The sequence below is a fragment of the Notolepis coatsorum genome (genome assembly GCF_963971535.1).
Source record: "Notolepis coatsorum genome assembly, chromosome: 7".
Lineage (NCBI taxonomy): Eukaryota > Metazoa > Chordata > Actinopteri > Aulopiformes > Paralepididae > Notolepis > Notolepis coatsorum.
Genome location: NC_140171.1, coordinates 99,762,988 through 99,786,909, shown reverse-complemented (window position 1 = coordinate 99,786,909; position 23,922 = coordinate 99,762,988). Strand labels below are relative to the sequence as shown.

The window sequence follows — 23,922 nt, the reverse complement described above, 5'->3', positions numbered from 1 at the left end:
ACGGGACGTTCCCAAGACGGCGGTCATCACTCCTTTTGGCCTGTTCGAGTTTCTGCGGATGCCCTTTGGCCTCAAGGGGGCGGCACAGACTTTCCAGCGACTGATGGACTCGGTGCTGCGGGATATGGCATTCATGTTCGTATACTTGGACGACATTCTCGTAGCCAGCACGTCTGCAGAGGAGCACCTGACACATCTCAGGCAGTTGTTTGAGCGGCTCAGTGCACATGGGCTCATTGTTAACCCCGCCAAGTGCCAGTTCGGCCGGTCGTCTATTGATTTCCTCGGGCACAGGGTCTCAGCAGAGGGAGCCGTTCCGCTCCCTGCCAGGGTGGACGCCGTTGCCAGCTTTCCACGCCCCCGCACCGTGAAGTCCCTGCAGGAGTTCCTAGGCATGGTGAACTTCTATAACAGGTTCATTCCCCGTGCTGCTCACCTCATGCACCCCTTGTATGAGGCCCTGCATGGTAAGGACCCCAAGGCCGAGGTGGACTGGTCCCTGTGTACCGACGACGCTTTTTTGGGCGCTAAAACTGCACTGGCCAATGCCGCATTACTGGCACACCCATTTTTTCTACCGCCCCTATCGCCCTCACAACTGATGCCTCAGACTACGCAGTGGGGGCAGTGTACGAACAGTGGGTGGGGGGGGGGCTGGCAACCGCTTGCTTTCTTCAGTCGCCAGCTGCGGGACAATGAAAGAAAGTACAGCACCTTTGACCGGGAGCTCCTAGGCCTCTTCCTGGCCATCAGGCACTTCAGATTCCTGCTGGAGGGCCGACGGTTTACTGCCTTTGTGGACCACAAGCCACTCACCTTCGCCATGGCCAAGGCCACCGAGCCGTGGTCAGGGCGCCAGCAGCGCCAACTCTCCGCCATCTCCGAGTTTACCACGGACTTACGGCATGTCGCAGGTAAAGACAACTACGTCGCTGACTGCCTCTCCCGGACGGTGGTGGGGGCCGTCCACTTGGGACTAGACTACTGTAAGATTCTGATCAAACTGGCCAGTATCACGTCTTCGTCTGTTTGGCCCTCCATCCAATTCCTCTGCGTTGTGTACTTTTAATGGTCCTGATGTCTCCGATACTGGTAGATAAGATCCTTATCTCCCCCCGTTAGTGCAATCCATAAACCATAATAATTCAAATCCGTAAGAATTCGACACTTCGACAACGTGAAATACCTTACAAGGAAAAGCGTGGTTTTATTTCTCTAAACAGAAACCTCAGCTCAGATGTTAACAGATTGTATTGTCCTTGAAGAGTCTATTTCTAATGATCTTTCGGTGTGTTCATCTATCGTCCTTTTGCTGTTCAGTCCAATAGTGTTCAGGCCTGTTCGTTAGCCGAACCCTCCTCGTGTTAGCCGAAGCTACTGTAATGATGATGTGGCATTCTCCCTTTCCCCCCCCCTCCGTGGTGGAGGAGGAAGAGTCTCTCCTCTGTGTGATCTCAGTCCTACTCGCTCTTGGTCAGATTCTCGTCTGCCTTACACCCGGAAACACCGTTCGACTTATAGAGGTTCGTCGTCGCAACGACGGCCCCGCCTTCTGGTTGTCATGCGACGTGTTGTCATGACAACTGCTTTAACCTTTACACCATTAAACTTTCATTAAGATAAACCTCTCTCCCTCCTGGGCCTACAGTACACTCTTATCAGTTTGTTCCTGCGAGGAATGCAAAACATTGGGCTGACTGCTAAACATTCTGCTGGCTACTGGACCACTGTTCTATCACTCTCTTCATAGGCAAACCATGCACATTTTGATCTCTCTGACCCGGCACCGTTTTAGCTGTGGTCATCTCCCCCCAATCTATACATCACATACATTGAATAAACCCTGTTTCTCTCATTCCCCCCTTTGATTCTTAATCAACCTTCAGAATCAACAGACTACTTGGTTTTTCAATTAATTATACACTATAAACAGACTCATAACAATTAGGGCCCCGCCGTCTGCTGTTTTTGCTTTTGTTTTCCATTACCCGCATCACACCCAAACCAGAAAGGATAAACCACGGTCATGGAGGAGAGGGAGAGAGAGAGACAGAGAAAAACACAGATTGCAACTTTTCAGACGACACACCTAAACCTTTCGGCCCCCCTCTCAGGTACCCCACGTCCAAATCAGAGCGCTCCCTTCCCTCTCTTACAGTACACCTCCCATCTTGGGCCGGTCCCATCTTCTAGGGCAAGGGCCCCTTTCAGTGACGGCTCCTTTCCTGAGCTGGTCCCCCCTCCAGGGCGCGGTCCCCTAGGCAAAAATGTCTCCCCTGGTCTGCTACTGCTCAGTGTCTCTGGCTGTCCTCTCCACATCTGCTCCTCCACCGCCGCCGTCTCCTCTCTCTCGTCGTGGATGATCTGTGTACCAGGCGTCGGTGCCTGGCCCCTGCGGCTTCCTCCTCCTCCAGTCATCTCCTGGTCATCTCCATCGCTGTCGGTGTCTCCCCCCTTTGAAAGCAGAAACACAACACCGGCAGTCGTCTGTCCATTCGACTTCCCTTGTTTTGCTATTAGTCTACCACCTTCTCCACACCCATATCTAATCCTACAGGGCTGTTCCCTGTTTTGTTGTCTTCCGGCGTGACACCAGCAGCTAAACGATACCCACTCGGCGCTCTACGTTTGTCCCACGGGTGACCCCCAGCGCGCGCCAGTTCTTTCTGGTGACGTGTCCCCTCAAGACTCTGCCTATTTATTAGGTGTGAGAAGGCCCCACTGGAATTCAAACTCCCTCAAATTGTATAATTAACCCATTCAAATAACTGCACCTCCTCTGTCTGTGCAATTCTTATTTAATCCATTGTATGATTAAACTCTATATCTAATATTATTATTATAATAATAATCCACTCTCTGTGCTAAATATTCCCCTATGGGTAATGAAAACTCCCCAGCACTACCCCCCCTCCACCACTAGGTGGCGACCTACTCCTCTATGGTGGTTTAGTTGACGTGTCATTTCCTGATTCTAAACCCCTCGTGGCTCTGCGGCCATTTTGACTCGGTGCAAATGGCTACTCTCTCAACAAACGAACGCTGCCCTTCCTTCCAAGGCCTAAAAACACCGCTGTTTTTCCTCTCTTTCCTATCCATTATCAGGGGACGCTTTCTCAGACTAATACTCTTGCCTGATCGGACATAATACACACTGGTACAATCTCCTTTCGACTTTCCTTCTGTTATGAAAACAGTCCCGCCATCAACAATTTTTCGATCTGATTCAAGCGACCCCCCCCCCCCCCCCCCCCCTTTTCCTCATCTCGCATTTACCCTCCTTAAACCAAAACTGTGCAGCCTGCCTCGTTTGCTTTTCATTCTCTGTAGATAACACCCTCGATTTTCACCATGGCTCTCTGCTCATATTATTACAGCTGGCATTCTCTCTGTCGAACTAGAAATGTTTACGTTTACGGATTCACTATCTGTTCGTTTTTTTATTTGGCTTAAAAGATCAAAACAACCGTGTGCACAGTGAACTCACATTTTTGATCGGAGCGCTGTTTCCCCTACAGCGCTGGTTCGCCTCCTGACCGCTCGACTCGCCGCTCTCTCCCAGGGCTGGCCGGCCTTGCTTCGATCATGATTCTCCCACACATTGATGACTGTTGTCCACTGTCGCCCCATTATTGAAAAAGTCTTTATCCGTTGTTTTTATCTCTTGCAAATCCGGCTGTCATCAACAACCAACTGTTCCCGTTGTTTTAATCTCTTGCAAATCCGGGTCCCAACGGCATCAACTGTAAGATTCTGATCAAACTGGCCAGTATCACGTCTTCGTCTGTTTGGCCCTCCATCCAATTCCTCTGCGTTGTGTACTTTTAATGGTCCTGACGTCTCCGATACTGGTAGATAAGATCCTTATCTCCCCCCGTTAGTGCAATCCATAAACCATAATAATTCAAATCCGTAAGAATTCGACACTTCGACAACGTGAAATACCTTACAAGGAAAAGCGTGGTTTTATTTCTCTAAACAGAAACCTCAGCTCAGATGTTAACAGATTGTATTGTCCTTGAAGAGTCTATTTCTAATGATCTTTCGGTGTGTTCATCTATCGTCCTTTTGCTGTTCAGTCCAATAGTGTTCAGGCCTGTTCGTTAGTCGAACCCTCCTCGTGTTAGCCGAAGCTACTGTAATGATGATGTGGCATTCTCCCTTCCCCCCCCCCTCCGTGGTGGAGGAGGAAGAGTCTCTCCTCTGTGTGATCTCAGTCCTACTCGCTCTTGGTCAGATTCTCGTCTGCCTTACACCCGGAAACACCGTTCGACTTATAGAGGTTCGTCGTCGCAACGACGGCCCCGCCTTCTGGTTGTCATGCGACGTGTTGTCATGACAACTGCTTTAACCTTTACACCATTAAACTTTCATTAAGATAAACCTCTCTCCCTCCTGGGCCTACAGTACACTCTTATCAGTTTGTTCCTGCGAGGAATGCAAAACATTGGGCTGACTGCTAAACATTCTGCTGGCTACTGGACCACTGTTCTATCACTCTCTTCATAGGCAAACCATGCACATTTTGATCTCTCTGACCCGGCACCGTTTTAGCTGTGGTCATCTCCCCCCAATCTATACATCACATACATTGAATAAACCCTGTTTCTCTCACTACGCTGCCATGGCTGCCGACCAGGCCACTGACAAGGACATGCAGGCCTACCGAACAGCCGACACTGGACTAAGGTTAGAGGATGTGCAGTTTGGTATTGCCAACACCACGCTCCTCTGCGACGTCTCCACCGGTCAGCCCCGTCCGATGGTTCCCGCTGGCTGGCGGCGGCAGGTATTCGAAGCCATCCATGGCCTGTCGCACCCGGGAGTGAAGGCGTCAACTAAGCTGGTCAGTGCTAAATTCGTCTGGCATGGCCTCAGGAAGGACATCGCAGCCTGGGCCGGCTCCTGCGTGGCGTGCCAGCGTGCAAAGATACACCGTCACACCAAAGCCCCCTTGGCACCATTTCTCATGCCGGAGAGGCGCTTTGACCATGTCAATGTGGACCTGGTGGGTCCCCTGCCCGCCTCCCACGGGTTCACTCACCTCCTCACCATGGTGGACAGAACCACTAGGTGGCCGGAGGTGGTCCCGCTGGCATCGACCACATCCACCGAGGTGGCCCGGGCGTTCATTGGGTCCTGGGTAGCCCCTTTTGGCACACCATCTGATCTCACATCCGACCGGGGCCCACAGTTTACGTCCGGGCTCTGGACTGCAGTCGCCGAGGGCCTGGGAGTGAAGCTCCACCGCACCACAGCCTACAACCCACAGAGCAACGGCTTGTGTGAACAGTTTCACCGCTCTATGAAGGCTGCTCTGCGGGCCAGCCTTACAGACTGCAACTGGGTCGACCGGCTTCCCTGGGTCATGCTTGGCCTGCGCTCCGCCCCCAAAGAAGACCTGCAGGCCTCGGCTGCTGAGCTGGTGTACGGACAACCGCTGCGAGTCCCTGGGGAGTTCCTCCCGGATGCCGAGGCTCCCTGGTCGGTCACCTCATCTCGGACTGTGCTCAGGGATGGCGCCGGTGCTTTCACCCCAGTCCCAACTTCCCAGCACTGCCTCCCGCAGTCCTACATGCCTAGGGATCTGCAGTCAGCCAGGTATGTTTTCATTCGCCATGACAGCCACCGTACTCCTCTGCAGCCCCCTTACGACGGCCCTTTTCGTGTCCTGGAGGCGGGGCCTAAGAACTTCATGGTGGACATTGGAGGAAGGTCAGAGCGGGTATCGGTCGACCGGCTCAAGCCTGCCCATTTGGACCTAGACAGGCCAGTTGAACTGGCCCGGCCCCCGCGGCGTGGACGACCCCCTGCCCGGCCCCTGCCAACTGCTTTTCCCTCTAGTCACCTCATATCTCCTGAATCCCCCCCACACGCCCCAATCCCCACCTCTACCCCTGCACGGGTGATACGTAGTCATTTTGGGCGCCTGATCCGCCCCCCGCCTCGTTGACTGTGGATCTTTTGGGGGGTTATTGTGAATTCTGGGGGGGCCTGTGTGGTGACACTTATCACGCACAATTGGTGCAGACATTCACTGGACTTGAGGAGCGGGGGAATGCTCCTTTAAGCCTGGGGATTCTGGGAACGGGTTGGGTATTTGGTGACGTATATTATGTCACCTGTCAGCTGTCAGCTGGCTGCTGTCACTTTGAAGTAATAACGTTAAACGTCTCTGCACTCTGTTTTGATGTATGTAATTTATGTTGGGAAGTAAAGGAAAGACTCGACTACCGTCTCCCGTTTCATCCTTTCTTGCGATCCCACAACGTTATGAATAAATACATAAATACATGCATACAGATCTATACCAGGGTAATGTTATGATACATATATTTTTTGTTTTGTGCATTTCATTTAGACATGATCTTTTATGTGAAGTAATAGCCTAATATGGTCTGTCCCAAATAGTGTTGTCTAAACGCACGTTACCCAACAGATATCCTAGTTCAGTGGTCGGCAATAGGCGACTCGCAGGCTGAAATAGGTCCGCCAGCAATAATATCTGCCAGTCAGATTATTTTGAGAATATGATTTGTGATGAAGACTTGCTTTATTGTATCGCAATCGGGAGACTTAGGTAAAGTTAGAAAGATATTCACAGATTCGAATTTCTGTTGTCAATAATTCTTAAGCTAAATGTTTTTAAAACACAAAGGACACCTCTTTCCTATCGTAGTAAGGTAGACAATGAGCTACAACCTTATTTTCACCTAAACGAGCTGGCCTCGGAGCTGTACAATTAATAATATTGATCTCTATGTGCAGTCGGCTGAGGCAAGTGTGCAGCCAGGGACCGTCTAAAAAGTGCAACACCGGAAAGAGACACTACAAAAAGATTCAATAACTTCACTGTCATACAATATGGTCTGATATTAACATTCAGTATTCAATATTGTCTGATTCAATATTAACATTCAGTATTCAAGTAGAACAGCTAACTAGCTGTTGTGGACACTCACCATTCCACAGCAAAACGGTAGGCAAGGCACCTTGGTTGAGAAATGCAGGTTTCAGTCTATGTGTTTTGTAGGATACAGTCTATCTATCCTGTCTCAAGACGCAGAATGAGATCTTCTTCTTCTTCTTATTTGACAAGCTAGTCAAGAGGATAACCAGTAGGATAACATTGATGTGTGCAGTGAGTTTGGTGACACTACACTCTATAAGAGTGAGGATATTTAATGTTTTTTCCTATACAAAATCCCCAGAATTATGAAAAAGCATTTTTTCCAAATCTAAGTGTTGTAGTATAACACTATAATATAATAGGATACCACTGATGATGTGTGCAGTGATTTTGGTGACACTATACACTGTATGACAGTGAAGTTATTGAATCTTTTTGTAGTGTCTCTTTTCGGTGTTGCACTTTTTAGACGGTCCCTGGCTGCGCACTTGCCTCAAGGCCGACTGCACATATAGATCAATATTATTATTATTAATTGTACAGCTCCGAGGCCGGCTCGCTTCGTTTAGGTGAAAATAAGGTTGTAGCTCATTGTCTACCTTACTACGATAGGAAAGAGGTGTCCTTTGTGTTTAAAAAACATTTCGCTTATTGACCGCAGAAATTCGAATCTGTGAATATCTTTCTAACTTTACCTAAGTCTCCCGATTCCGATTCAATAAAGCGAGTCTTCATCACAAATCATATTATCAAAATAATCTGACGGGCAGATATTATTGCTGGCGGACCTATTTCGGCCTGCGAGCGGCCTATTGCCGACCACTGAACTAGGATATGTTGGGTAACGTGCGTTTAGACAACACTATTTGGGACAGATCATATTAGGCTATTACTTCACATAAAAGATCATGTCTAAATGAAATGCACAAAACAAAAAATTTATGTATCATAAGTTAACGTTACCCTGGTATAGCTCTGTGTGTATGCATGTATTTATGTATTTATTCATAACGTTATACATATTCGTTAACGTTAGATCGTGCATGGCTTTTACATTGAAAAACGTTTGATTGATTGATTGAAAAGTTTATTAACAGATTGCAGAATGGGTACAGTACAGTACAGCTCAAAACATACAATTGTTAAGGGTGTTCCACATTGATGTGGCATAATTGCGAAACGTGTTTAGTCCCTTGTTTGAGCCGAATCTGGGTTTAACATGATTTGTGGAGCTCCCTCTGGTGTTGTGATCGTGGTATTCACTGACCTTTGGGAAGTATTTTGACATGTACATGGGTACCTTGGTCATGTAGTGTATCTTGTAGACCAGGCCCATTGCAAGTTGCTGTACTCTGTCGTCTACTCTAAGCCATCCTAGGTTGGCAAAGTGGGCAGGGGTGAGGTGGGTTCTAGGAGTCAGGTCAAGCAGTAGTCTGACTAGTTTGTTTTGAGATGTTTGTAATTTGGTTTTTAGTGCCTTTGAGGTGCTTTGGTACCATGAGGTGCAAGCATAGTCGTAGTACCCTTGAATGAGTGCTCCTGCCAGAGTCTTCAGGGTATTCTTGTTTACCAGAGAGGAGATCCGGTACAAGAATCTTGTTCGTTGGTTGACTTTTTTGATTACATTGGATGCCATTTTGTCACAGGAAAGATTAGCCTCTAGGATGGAACCCTAGTACTTGTCACATGGTTCCGTTCTCCATTCTTCACATCAAAAACTAAAAACGAACTATCAAAACGTACACGGCCCATTATTCACTCCTTTTTTTCATTTGATTCTGACACCAAAATACGAAAAACAGCTCCGTATTTCTGTTTTCCCCCGTTTTTTCGATTTTGGTTTCAAACGGAAATAGGAAAACACCTCGTATTTCAGTTTGAAACGTAAAACGAACTATCAAAACGTACACGGACCATGAAGGTACCGGGGATAGTCAACTCGACGGTGGCGCAGGTAGCCGGCAAGCTAACACAGCAAACTACCGGAGCCAGAGGACCCTACCCTTCCCCCACCGAAAGCCACCCGGTCAGCGAGACATCGCCACAGGGAGCCGGCGGGATGGAATCAACACAGCCCCCTGCCCCCTCCCCATGGAATTTCACCACCCGGGCATTGAGACGGAATCAACACAGAAGCTAGCAGATGAACCAGGACATGACAAAGAATCACACCCACACCCCCCTCCCACACACGGACCAAATAATAACAACACAGCCCCCCACCCCCCCCGTCGCGGGACACCCACCCTGATCAAAGGATCCCCCACCCCCCCGGACATCACAGAGCCCCCCCCCCCCTCCCCACAGAAGGAGAACCCTACCTTTTTCTCAATGATATAGGCAACACAGCAAATAAAAACGGACTTCATATTTTCCATCTAAACGTAAAGAGCCTTAGACACAAACTGGCAGAAATAAGGCAACATTTCATTAGCGGTAAGGTAAACATTCTATGTTTCTCTGAAACTAAACTGGATTCATCAATAACAGACCCGGAAATAAAATTGGAGGGCTATTCAATAGTCCGGAATGACAGGAACAGGTATGGAGGTGGTGTCTGTATGTACAATCATAAGGACACCAAATTCATTAACCGTACGGACCTAGATCATGAGGCTATTGAAACTGTTTTTGTAGAAATTCTATTTGAAAGGGCTAAATCTGTTCTAGTCAGCACAATTTACAGACCGCCAGACCAAAATGGCTTTTATGATGTGTTGGATGTGTGCTTAGCTGGAGCTGAGGATGCAGAAAAGATTCTTATTGGGGATTGGAACATGGATATGCAACAAAAAGATGCACCCATCTTCAAATCCTTCAATAGGTTTTGTGATCTGCACGGCCTCAGCCAGCTAATCACCCAACCCACACGTGTATGTGAGTCAACTCAGACTACCATTGACCTCATCATGACCTCTGACAAGTCCAAGATCTCCAATAAAGGGGTTATAGCATGCGGGTTAAATGATCATTATATGATATTCTGTACCCGCAAAAAGCTAAAACAAAAGGCTGGCTGTCACAAAACAGTCACATCTAGAGACCTCAAAACCTACTCTAGCGAGGCCTTTAACCTTGAATTTGAGAGCCTGGACTGGTCAGATGAACTCAATGGTACACTGGTTGAAGAAACATGGCTTGGTTTCAAAACCAAATTCTCAACAATACTAAACAACATGGCCCCCCTAAGAACCACCAGGGTAAAAAATCGCGCTGAGCCGTGGATGCACACTGAAATACTGACCGCTATGAAAACCAGAGACAAAAAATGCTCTGAGTTTCGTAAAAGTCAGTCAAAGCTTACCAAAAGCAAGAGCAGGGAACTCCAAGCCCACGTGACTGAACTCAAACTGGAAAGAAACAGACTAAGAAATGACGTAAACTCCATGATCAAAACAGCTAAAAAAAATTTCATCAATGACAAAACTGAGGAAAACAAAAACAAACCATGTGAACTTTGAAAATTACTCAATAATCAACTAGGCTGCAGTAAAAAACTTAAAACCAGATTCTCAAACATAAACATAAAGACGGACAACACGCTCATCACAGACAAGCTGGATGTAGCCAATTACTTAAACATTTTCTTCACAAACATAGCCACAACACTGGTAAACAAACTACCCTCCCACTCAGGGCATTATGGGGTAGAACACATAGTAGCATACTACAAGAACCTAGGGGTCCACAAAGATGACTTCAAACTGGAAATGGTAACAACAGATGAGGTACTCAAAAAACTGAGCGCCCTCCAACCGAACAAGGCCACTGGCCATGACAACATCCCCTCCAAATTCCTCAGACTCAGCAGCCGCCATTACTCCAGTCATCACACACATAATAAACCTCTCCATAAAACAGGGACACGTCCCCAAGGACTTCAAAATTGCGAGAGTAACACCCCTGCGCAAAAAGGGCAGTAAATTACACCCAGACAACTACCGCCCTGTTTCTATCCTTACCTCCATCTCGAAAGTCATGGAAAATATTGTATACGAACAGGTCGAAAAGTACCTTGCAAAAAAAAATCTAATCTACAAATTCCAATCTGGCTTCAGAACATCCAACTCCACTGACACATGCCTTCTCTATTTAAACGACCACATCAAACAAGAGGTGGACGCAGGCAAATACTGCGGCATGGTCATGCTGGACCTACAAAAGGCCTTCGACACTGTCAATCACACCATTCTGTTTGACAAGCTAAAAGCAATTGGTTTTGATAGCCTATCAGTGAGTTGGATGAAATCCTACCTGGAGGGGAGAGAACAGATGGTGGAGGTAAACGGTACCCTATCCCCCCCCCTCACAGTGAACTGTGGTGTTCCACAAGGAAGCATACTAGGTCTGCTACTGTTCCTAATTTATGCAAATGACATGTCATCAGCTTGTGACTGCAACTTGTTCCTGTTTGCGGACGACTCAGCCCTGCTGGTCTCTGACAAGAACAAGTTACAGGTTGAAAAAAACCTCAGCTCGGAACTAGGCAAAATCTGCATATGGCTCGCTGATAACAAACTATCATTACACATCGGCAAAACAGAGTCCATTCTCTTCGGTTCAAATAACAAACTCAGCAAGACCGACGGCTTCTCAGTTACAGTGGGTGACAATATTGTCACAAGGAAAGAAGAATGGTACCAAAGCACCTCAAAGGCGCTAAAAACAAAATTACAAACATCTCAAAACAAACTGGTCAGACTACTGCTTGACCTTACTCCTAGAACCCACCTCACCCCTGCCCACTTTGACAAACTAGGATGGCTTAGAGTAGATGACAGAATACATCAACTTGCAATGGGCCTGGTCTACAAGATACACTACACGACCAAGGTACCCATGTACATGTCAAAATACTTCCCAAAGGTCAGTGAATACCACGATCACAACACCAGAGGGAGCTCCACAAATCATGTTAAACCCAGATTCGGCTCAAACAAGGGACTAAACACGTTTCGCAATTATGCCACATCAATGTGGAACACTCTACCCAAAGCTGTAAAGGAATGTGAATCACTACCCACTTTCAAAAACACTCTCAAAGAACACCTACGGGAGACTGCAATTCGAAACTGGACCCTGTAAATGTCCTAACCCAACCCAATGTACAGTAAATGATCAAGTATGGTTGTCAATATTCCAATGTACAGTTTTGCTTGTACAGGTGTACAGTGTCCCACCCCACCTCCTCCAATGTACAGTCCCCCCCCCCCCCCCAACCTCCAATGTACAGTTTCTACATCAAATGTATATACTCTCTTTTCTGGACTCTTTTGGTATCACAAACAGTACTATGTATTTGCAAATCTGATGTCATAAATGTATAGATGTAGCAGTACTGTCTATCTGTATGTCATATATGTTATGATGAATTGAAAATGGGGGACCCTGATGTAAACAAGACGAAAGTCTTTCTCTGGTCTGCATCCCCTTAACAATTGTATGTATTGAGCTGTACTGTACCCATTCTGCAATCTGTTAATAAAGTTTTCAATCAATTATTATTCTGTTATTAATGTTCTCACTGTGTGTGTCACTTACTGTGTGTGTATGTGTGTGAAAGAGAGTATGTTTGAATTGAGTACATTTGCTGAAATACAGTTGTTCTTAATTATCTCACTTGCTATGTGAGAATGTTAGTTATTATGTTCTCATTCAATGCCCCTTGCATTGTATGAGAATTGTGTGGAAGAGTTTGCTAGTTCTAGTGCTACCCATTTGTACATTGTGGCCGTGTCTGACAAAAGTTAACAATAAATGTTATTAGGAATACATTTGCCTCCTGCGTGAACTGTGCATAGTGGTACTTGGAGAGCTAGCTACGTTCTCAGGTGGTACTTGGTGTAAAAAGGTTGAGAAACACTGGTTTAACAGATTAGGTATTTATTTTGCATTTGATAAATTGTGCTCCTCCAATATATTTATACGATACAAAAATATCAATCCTGCCAATTACTTGACTGGAAATTGCTCTTTGTAAAATTTACTTCACACCAAGTAATGCAATATCTTCAGAGGTTTACAATTATGTAGGGCTCCCTAGATATAAAACCAGTTATTATAATTATTTTTAATTATTGAACATATGCCCCTGGATATAAATGGTAAATGGCTGTATTTATATCAGCTTTTATCCAAAGGGCTTTACAATTTGTTCCTCACATTTTACCCATTCACGCACACATTCTCACACCCGACGGCGGAGGCGACCATGCAAGGTGCCAACCTGCTCATCGGGAGCAGTTAAGAGTCTTGCTTAAGGACACATCCGACACGTTGCCCAGGATGAGCGGGAATCAAACCGGGAACCTCCGGATTACCAGACAACTGCTCTACCTCCCGAGCCACTGTCGCCCCCAACATGAGTCTGACGTGGTCTCTAAGCTTAAATGTGATATCAAGCCAGATTCTGGTGGACTCTCGCGCCAAGATAATATTAAGAGTATGGGGGAAATCATCGAGGGTAACGGATACCCGGGAAAAGATCCTAGGGGCAATCATTATCTTGGTCCAGATCAGACAATTCAAAGCTGATAGACGGATTATGAACAAACGGCATCCAACATAATGCCTTTTGAAAGCAGGACCTGTTCGCTGACGTGGACAGCGAACAGGTCTATATTCTGCTTTCAAAAGGCATTCTGTATAATCGAAATTATACATTTTTATGGGGGAAAAAATAAAAATGTTATACATATTTTTTCACGTGCATGTGTAAGATTATAACAGTTTGTTGGTTTCCTTAAACATATACGTGAATGAACAAAAAGAAGTAAAAAAAAAATAAATAAAAAAAAACGAATACCTATTTTTTTAAAAAGTTTTTTCCCCCTTTTCGAGTAATGCACGATCACTCGAGTATAGCATGCCCATCCCTAGTGTGCACACGCATCAAGGGGGCAAAAGGCACATAATCCTGGTCTCTATGGTTTCTCCATAGAGCCCTGTCATACTTTTTTAGCACAGCAGCTCGTGCAGGTAGGGGGCAACTTAGTCACGTGAGACGTGACTCAGTTGGTATTGCTGATTGGCTCGAACACTATGTTTGTAAACCGCTAACAGGTCTATGATGATGATGTTGGAGGTGGTGGCTAAGAGATTAACTCCCCCTGCCCTCGGAAATGAGTCAGACATAGAAGAGACTAGCTGTGGCAGAGCGCCCCCTACCTAACTCAAAGGAGAGGAGGCCTCTCAGGATGCATCGACCAAAGAAAGTAAACACTTTATTATACAAACATACAACAGTTTATTATTTTGATACCACCCAATGCTTTACAAACATACTGAACAGTTTATTATTTTGATACCACCCAATGCGTTACAGAATACAGATGATGTTATGTGATGATTATATTCAAGCTGACCTTCACAGTGGAACAAAGGAAAAACACTGGTCATTAAAGTGGCATTTTCTGTTTAAATAAGTGTTAAATAGCTCTACATTCTGACAGCCATCACTGATGGACAGTGTGTTTGGTCAGTAACATGGGTCACCCAGTCCCTCTGCTCTGCAGTAAACACAAAACATACTTTTACCACTTACTTTAACAACAAAATACCACTTACAGCACCTTTAAACAAGGGATTATTTGAAAAGTGTCATGTGTCCCTTCGATGTTCAAAACATCAAGCCGTCTAGGCCGTCTTCCATGAACTTCTTGTAGACGGCCATGAACTTGGCCACGAAGGCCTCCAGGTGGTAGATGGCCTTGCTCCCAAGCTGCAGCCTGTGTTCATAGTAGGCTGCCATGTGAGCCACGTCCGTCTTCAGCTGGCCGTCGCAGTTACTCAGCAACTCGGTCGCCAGACCCTGGAGAGAGAAGTCTCACATTTAGAAGGTTCACACTCCCATCACACCTGGTTATCATCCAAGTAGCTCCGGTTCACCACACGTATCTGCCAGTAGGTTTGGTTATTCGGGTGCAATTTAGCCACGGTGAACTTATCGCAGGGATCTGCGGGTTTCAACAAGTTCAATTTAAGACTTTTTTTTAATTCTATTTATTGTTGGGCTTTCTGTATTTTTCACCCATCTGAATTTAGTCGTTATGCCAATTCCCTTCCTGGTCGTTGCACGCATTGGCCCACTGTTGGCCTGGGGAGGGTGTAGAACTACCACATGCCTCCTCCGATACATGTGTAGTCGCCAGCCACTTATTTTCACCCGACAGCGAGGAGTTTCACTGGGGAAAATAACGCGTGCGGAGGTTCACGCTATTTCCCCCAGATCCCCTCCCTGCTGAACAGGTGCCCCAACCGACCAGTAGGAGTCACAGTTTACAAAGACCAGGACACATACCCCACCAGCTTCCCACCAGCCAACACCGCCAAATGTTGTTAGTAGGGATGACTGACCAAGTCACCAAGAGTGCTTAGTCCACTGCGCTACCCAGCCACGCCTAATTTAAGACTTTTTAATTCCGTAAATTTCACGACCATACTAGCAAAAAAAAACGAACTGGTGGCTGCACTTTGCGCGCCAATTCTTTTTCTTGCACGTTCCATACAAGCTCTCGCCAGACGCACCAAGCTCCCGGTATAGCCCTGCAAAAAACAACAACTTGAATACAAAAACAATTATTATATTAAATATTATTTAATCTCCCGATAGCCGAGCTGCCTCCCCAAAAATTGTATACCTGTGAAAATTAAATGCAAGACTTTTAAATACACTTTAACCTCTTATGCTCGAGTGGTCCGATACCGGACCGACAATGACATCACGCCATAAATCCATCTCTACAGAATGTATGAATTAATGTTGCGTTTTCTTTTTCAAATGTAGCCAAGAGTAAAGACCCTAACCCCAAAAACAGCAGTCAACGTTAGGCCTGCCACGATAACACATTTTGCTGGGCGATTAATTGCCCCCGAAAATATCGCGATAAGCGATATTATTGCGACCGGTTAGAGAATTTTTTTTGAGAAATTTATTTCCCAAAACTTTTATTTTGAAGCCCACCGCTCCGTCTTTTCCGGTTTTAGACTTTTATTTTGAAGCCCACCGACCGGACCGGAAGTATTGTTGCGATTATCCTAAGCAGAACATATGAGCCGACAACATGTCTCGTCCGGTTGTTTTTGAGCTAATAACAAATGTTGAGATTGTTGGTGAACAACTAACTTTAGGTTAGTTTTAACGTTAGCTACTAACGTTAGATGCAGCTACTACAGGCAATCAACGATGAGGAGGAAGCGTCAAAGCAGTATATAATAGAATAGCTGTGGTGCGTAGGCACTGCAGCACGACTCGAAACTACCGGAGTGTTATAATAAATTAATTCATGTTTAACTTGTCCCCGTGTCCAGTCCTTTGACCAGCCCCACCCGTTCATTGTAAACAATGATGCATGTAATTGTATTAACGTTATTCTGTGTTGTACTTGTAGCTATGCTATACGTTGTATTTCGTTTGTTAGCTAATGTTGTTAGCATGGAATGAGAATCAAAGCTCTATCTTTCATCTTTATTTAGCAGTCCAGTTTCTCCGGGCAGTAGCGAGTAACTACTTGGGTCTAAAAATAGCTAACGTTACACTACAAATAATGCTACTTGGTTAAAAGGAGCCACACTATTGAGAAATGTAGTTAAGCTGTGGCGTTGCCCCACGGGGCTCCCGTGCTGTACTCTAGTAACGTCAGCGACCCGCCTCCCAACACGGACAGTGACTGACAAGCGGCACTGGTTCCGCCTCATTAAAACAAACGCGCAAATAGCAATTAATCGCGCCCGTCAAAATCATTGCATTCATTTTAATTATCGCAGCAATTAATCGATTTATTGCTTATCGCGGCAGGCCTAGTCAACGTGTATATTTTCAGCACTACGGTTGTTTACCAATGGTTTTAAGTGTTATTAGTGAAATATTAGTTATAGAAATCTAGTCGGAAAAAGGCGAGGTTAGACACCAGGAAATGATGCCACCATTTTGTTTTTAGTCCGAGGACTTTCGATGGGCTTTCGAATAAAAAAAAATAAATAACTATACTTCCTAGCTCACACCAGCCCCTCTCAATCATCTGACTTCTAGATTTACTTTTTTATTTCTCGGGATCATATCCCACAAACCTGAACGTTATTGCCAAAAAACTGCATTGCAATCTGATGAAAAATGGCGGAGATATTTACATTATTAAAAAGTAACTGTACTTACAGTAGATTTCATTCACTGTTTGTGAATCACGCCTGGTGATACTAAATCCAAATTGAACTCTGCCATTTGAAAGAGGAGATTTGGCCCGATCCATAGATGTGCGAGTTGGCTATAACAGCAGGGGTGTACAGTGCGACATATATATCGCACGTGCTACAGCAACAGCTGTCTGTGCGATGGATGGATTTACTTCAGTAGCACTGGTGCGATAGGGATTCGGTTCATATAGATACTCTTATTTTGAAAATCCTGTAGCGGGTCTCATTTCTGCCCACGTGCAGCTCCAGCTAGGCTCCGAAAGCTAGCAACGTTCAGGTGCATATGATACTCTTATTTTGAAAAAACTCTTGTGACAACTCAACGAGTCGTATCCGCCCTATCAGTGCTTCTGCAAGGAGCAGCGCGTTGGTCGGTTGGTGCGCACTGCTGCGTTAACACAGCAGTGCGCCTACACGTCCCGAAATAAGTCTGTGGTGTTTTTTCTTTCTCGCAACGGGTCAAATGCATCTACATGCTTTGCACCGTCACCATTCCTTTATGCGCACATCGCCCGAAATTAACGTTTATGTACCATTACAATCACTACAACGTTAGCAAGCTAACAAGCTAATCCTGATCAGAGGCGCAGAGCCAGCAGACAGTGTGGAAAGGGAAATGGGGGGGCACTCTCTCCCCTTCCCTGTGTGTGTGTGTGCGTGCGTGCGTTTGGAAAGACGATGAAGTCACTAGTCAGGACTCAGGACAGGAGTATATTATAGTAAACTGAGGATGGACAGATAATGATGATATTCAAATATAAACAAGTTTCGAGAGGAGTGGAAGTTTGAAGACAGACTAGACTACAATATGATGCGGGGGTGGTGAGTTGAAACAGTGTGTGTGAATGAATGAATGAAAACTTTATTTAACAGATTGCAGAATGGGTACAGTACGGCTCAATACACACAATTGTTAAGGGGATGCAAACCAGAGAAAGACGTTTGTCTTGTTTACATCAGGGTCCCCCATTGTGTGTGTGTGTGTGTGTCCCAACCGACCCCACTTCTATGTTTCAATAAATTATTTGCATTTAAAACTATTAACGCTGACTCATTCCTTCAGTCCACTCAAAATTATGCTAATATTCCTTATGTTGTTTATGATATTAATTGAAAATAGCATATGAGAGTATCATAGTAATAATAACACATGGCGATATACTAAATGACAGCCAAACATGGCACTGCAACTAAACAACACAAATACAATAAGCACATTTGTGACTGTTACAAATATAACACGTTTTATACTTGTGCTACAAGATTTTGGCCTGTGCTACAAAACTATCAACCTCTGTAGCACCAGTGCTATGTGCAAAAAAAGTTAACGTACAGCAACAGGGCTCTACGCTAACCTTTTTCCCAAGGAGCACACGTGCCTCTTAATGAAAAGATTTAGGAGCACACAAAGAAATTTAGGAGCACACAAAAATATTTAGGAGCACAGTGAAAATATTTCAAGTAACAGAGTTTATTTTTAAAGTTTTAATAAATGTATATTTGTACTGTGCGTGCAAACGGGAACGGGACACACATCTGTGCAATAGCACATACCACCAAAGTCACTTGCTCTTCTAGAAAAATTCTCCTTTCAGGGTTGCCTATTGAAATACTGTACACCTCCAGTACAGAAACATTGTTTATGAGTTTGCGTGTCAGGTACATTTACATTTAGTCATTTAGCTGACGCTTTAATCCAAAGCGACTTACAAGTTCTGTACGACAAGACAGCAAGAAGGGTACAACTCTATCAGCTGAGTAACAATGTTCATCAAAGTGTTGCGTGTTACAGTGTAGGTTAGTTTATTAGGACAAGTGCATGACAGTAAGGTTAGTCAGGGTTAGATTTTTTATTTTTTTTTTCATTTCAGATAATGGTTGAAGAAGTGTCTTTAGTCGACGGCGAAAGATTGGACGGGATTCGGCTGTCCTAACTGGGATGGGTAGTTCATTCCACCATTGTGGGGCAAGGACTGAGAATAGGCGGCTTCTCTTTGATGACCCTCCGGGAGCTTGGATAGGAGTAGGTCTGAGGCGGCCAGAAGATGCAGAGCGTAGGGGTAGACCATTGATTGACAGTCGATTCTGCCAATTACGTCACACCGCCTGCACCCACCTCTACTGTTGATAACGCTAGCCAAGTTAGCACACACATACACACACGCACAGTGGGCCAGTGACTTTGGTGTAGGGGTGTAACAAATTGTGCATCGCAATGCATCGATCCTAAGGGGAAAATTCAACTGCATCGATTTGAAAATGTTAGAATCGATTATCGCAATTTTAATGTGTACACAGTGTTGTTATTCTCATGTCCGTTACAGCCAACACAACGACATACGCTACTGCATCAACGTTATGATTAATAAAGCAAGGCATTCGTTTTGTTGCATTAACGTTATATTATTATTGCTATCGATACCCACCAGCCCTGCAGCAGCTAGCTGCTAGCAGCTAGCCCCAGTCCTGCAGGAGCTAGCTACCAGCAGCTACCCTCCAACCCTGTAGCAGCTAGCTACCAGCAACTACCTACCAGCCCTGCATCAGCTAGCTACTAGCAGCTACCCACCAGCCCTGCAGCAGCTAGCTACCAACAGCTACCCACCATCACTGGTCTGTTCAAACCCTGGTGAGGCCTGCACTCAGGGAGCGAAATTTACTTTTTGACTCACCGGCCAGTGGCGGGTAGATGGGAAGAGTCTACCCGCCAAGCATATTTCTTACCTGCCAACATTTTTTTGATTAAAAAAATATATACATATTTTATATAATTTTTTTTTTAAATAAAATATATATTATATAATCATACTTGTAGTTGTATTATCTGCGAGACATCGCCACCACGCAATAAGTCAAAATGCTTGCTATCTGCAAACAGCTCCACTGTCTGTGTGTATACTTGAGTAGCCTCCAGCTCCAGCAAGGATTCTCCGGCCCTGCAGCTAGACCCTATATTCAGCTAGACCCTACATTCAGCATGCAAGGATTCTCCGGCGATGCAGCTGGACCCTATTTATAACGTTACTTTTACGGTTCTTTTGTCAAATCACATTCAACATGCCCTCAGCTAGAATACGCATTCAATCAATGTTATAAGACATTGATATCAGGAGCTATCTGTAGCTACTGCTAGCCCGGTAGATAACGTTAAGACAATTTAGTTTACTGGGACATTTCGATCTAACGTGAGCTAGCTAACGCGAGCTAACGAGGGAACGGAGGTATTATGCACTCGAGTAGACTATTGCTGGAGCATTTGTTGATATCAGCAGCTATCAGTAGCTAGCCAGCTAGATACCGTTAGACAATGCCTCGTCATGTATTAAACTAAAAGTGAATAGTTGACTGGGTCATTGTTTAAACAGTACGTTAGCTCATGGAGGTCCGATATAGACTAGAGCAGACGGAAGTAAACAAGCCAAATGATAGCTTCCGATTGGTCATTTGCTTTTTTTTCTCATGAAACCAGTCACGTCACTCTACTGTGATTGGACCGTTGACTTGAGTGCGATGTGGGACTTGTAGTTTTTTAACGATCTTGCGGCGGAGAAAAAAAAGACGAGCGGCTATAATCTGTACTCGCACAAGAGTATCGTTATGAACTACACGTCTACACGCCACACGGCGGGCAGCCCTCTAAGTGTCATGCGCCAAAGGTAAAAACAGACCGCCCCTGGCGGGCGGCGGGCTTTAGTTTCGGTCCCTGCCTGCACTACCATACCCCCGACACTCAACTAACCGCCTCAGACAGTCCTTCATACCAGCGGCCATCAGGCTCCACAACAGTGGGCAGCGACTAGCAGCCTCCAGGCTCCACAACAGGGGGCAGCGACTGCTACCAGACATTGACCTGGGACTTATAGGAACCCAAGGAGGACAACCTACACTACCTTAGGCATACTGCACCTTATGTGGATACTGTGATACTGTGAATAATGTATATTTCAGTGGATACTGTGATACTGTGAATAATGTATACTCAGTAGATAGTAAATTATAACACTACCTTATGCATACTGCACCTTATGTGACACTGTGAATATTTTTTTTCAGCTAGTTAGATAGTAAATTATATTGACCAAATTGACCTAATTGTTTACACTGCCTGTGTTGTTTTTACTACCTGTACCACCCCCCCCTTCCCCCATGCTACCTGAATTTCCCCAAGGGGATCAATAAAGGAATATCTTATCTTATCTTATCTTTACTCCTGGTGTGGCCTACACTGCACCCTGGATCATGTTCAACTGCTACCAGCAGCTACCCACCAGCTCTGCAGCAGCTAGCTAGCTACCAGCAGCTACCCACCAGCCCTGCAGCAGCTTGCTACCAGCAGCTACCCGAGGGAACCTGTGTCTGGCCTGTTGGTCTCCTGCCTGCCTGCTTACTACCAGTCTGGGTCAGCCTTCCTGGGACTGCTTCACTGCCTCGGTCCTGTGGACTGCAAGGTAGGGCACTATGCCTACCTCACCTCCCAGATGCGATGTATGCCTCCGCCTGACCCAGAAAGTGTCCAAGGCTGGAAGGGAGAATATCCATGCTCTACACAGTATCAAGGAAGATGAGCACCTCTTGGACTCCTTGTTTGAGGCATCAAAAATCTGTCGACATGACCTGAGTGACTCAATTATCCCTGAGAAACCAGCCCCTAAGGAACCAGCCCCAGGAGACGCAGATCCGACCCCCTCAGCTCCACCCCCTGCAGGTGCAGATACATGAGGTGCTCGTACCTCAGTTATGGAGGAGTTGGGTAAGACAGTACAAAGAGCGATGGACGCGAGAGGGAGCTAAGTCCAAGCGGCCCCCCACAAGCTCCACCCCGGACCCGTGGTCTTTGGCTGGTCGGGGGCCATCCCCGGGGAAACCGTATCCCCCATGCTCACCAGTCTGCCCCTCCGGTATTCACTGCCAATCCCTTCTCTGTCCTGGATGATGACTTCCCCTCGATCACCTCGGCCGTTGCCCAGTCCTCCAGTAAAAGTAGTGAGCGACGTCATCTGTTAAGATTAGCAGTTAAAAAACACTCTGGTCGTTCTCTCTCTCCCAAGTCAGCTGAGGTCTCCCAGCCAGTTTTGCCACGACCATCCGGTCCCCCAAGGCCTCGCCTGGCCTCAAAACTGTCCCGTCTCCACCAGCGACAATCATAATAGGCGACTCGATAGTCAGACGCGTCTCAGTCAAAAATGCACACACTGTGATTTTTCCAGGTGCCACAGTGGCGGTCATCACGGATAAAATCCAAGAGGTTATGACATCCTTCCCCGCTGCTGATACGCTCATAGTGCACGTAGGTACAAATGACGTTAGGAAACAGCAGTCTGAGCTGTTAAAGCATGCTTTCATTCAGCTGTTTGGTGTACTGAAACATCTTCACTACAGCGTTAGAATCTCTGGCCCCACCCCCTCTCCTGGCCTTGGCCGCTTCTCCAGACTGCTAAGCCTAAACACCTGGCTCCAGTCCGCTTGTCGTGCCCACAACGTGAACTTTATAAATAACTTTGACCTCTTCTGGCAGCGTAACAATCTCTTTGCAGTAGATGGTCTCCATTTAAACTTTGCAGGCGCCCAAGCACTTTCCTCCAACTTCTCCTACAGCATCCATCACTGTACTCCTCTCTCCAGCTATGTCTCACAGCAGACCCAGACTGTGGCACTACTCGCCCACGCTCTGCCTGGTGCCGACAAGCCTGACAGATCCCTCAACCATTGACGTCCCCCTGATCCCAGCCCCTACCACAATAGTTCCTCCATGTTATAGTATTGCAATTGGGCTAGGATCACATAATAATAGTGTCAAAAACACCCCTGTCAGAATTAGTAGGCCCACTAAATGGAAAGAGAGAGGAAAGAAACACAAGGCCCGAGCCTAGAAGAAGTCTTCAGCCCGAAAGGACTTCACTTTATGCACCTGGATGTGAGGAGCTTACTACCAAAGATCGATGAGATTCGTCTGCTGGCTTATAAAACACAGGTGGGAGTTACCGGTATTTGTTTTACAGAGACCTGGCTTGATCCCAGTATCATTGATTCAGAAATAGAAATACCCAATTACTCTGTAGCCAGAAAGGATCACAGTCGTAATGGAGGGGGGGGGGGGGGGGGGGGTCTGTGCTTTTGTGAGAAATGATATTCATTTTACTGTTAGGACAGACGTGGTTGATGAAGTTGAAGTTGTACTGCTGGACATTCACCTGACAAAAACGAAACCAGTGCTATTGGGAGTATGTTATAGACCACCTGATCAAAGTGCATTTTATGATAATCTAGAGAATGTATTTTCTAGCTGTGGTGTGACGAAAAACGAATGTATTTTGATGGGTGATTTTAATACTGATGTATCTAACAAGGACTGTCCAACGCATGGTGCTTTTACTAGGCTTAGCAAACTGTTTGACTTAACTCAGCTGATTAATGAACCCACCCGAATAAGTAAAACTACCCAAACTACAATAGATCTTATCATGGTGTCAGACAAATGCAATATCTCACAACATGGTGTGATTGCTTATGGTATCAGTGACCACTTCATCACATACTGTACCAGGAAGGTTCATAGAGAAAAATGTTCTAGCCATAAAAACATTAAAATCAGATCTTTCCACCAAACGCCGGAGACGCTGGATTCGCCTGTTCGAATCCAGCTCACAGCTCCGGCGTTGTCACCAGCTTGGCTGGCCGTTCACACTAATACAATTGGCAGTATTAGAGGGTGGGAAAGCTGGCGGGGTGGGTCCGGGTAGTTGTAAACAGCGACTCCTACAGTTCGGTCGGGGCGCCTGCTCAGCGCGGATAAGATCTAAGGGGGGTAGTGTGATCCTTCC

General features: G+C 45.9%; 1 protein-coding gene across 3 annotated transcripts in view; it reads right to left on the bottom strand.

Annotated features, from left to right (window-relative positions):
• LOC311232666 (replication factor C subunit 3) overlaps positions 1 to 23,922 on the bottom strand; it is a 158,264-nt gene that overhangs the window by 38,360 nt on the left and 95,982 nt on the right. For 2 of the 3 annotated variants that reach the window (XM_084319532.1, XM_084319533.1), the window contains one exon: positions 13,618 to 14,720. The exons of the other annotated variant lie outside the window; for it this stretch is intronic. In XM_084319532.1, coding sequence (XP_084175658.1) covers positions 14,529 to 14,720 — 192 coding nt within the window. In that variant the 3' untranslated portion in view covers positions 13,618 to 14,528. Of the gene's footprint in view, positions 1 to 13,617; positions 14,721 to 23,922 lie in introns of those variants that run through there. 3 annotated transcript variants of the gene reach the window in all.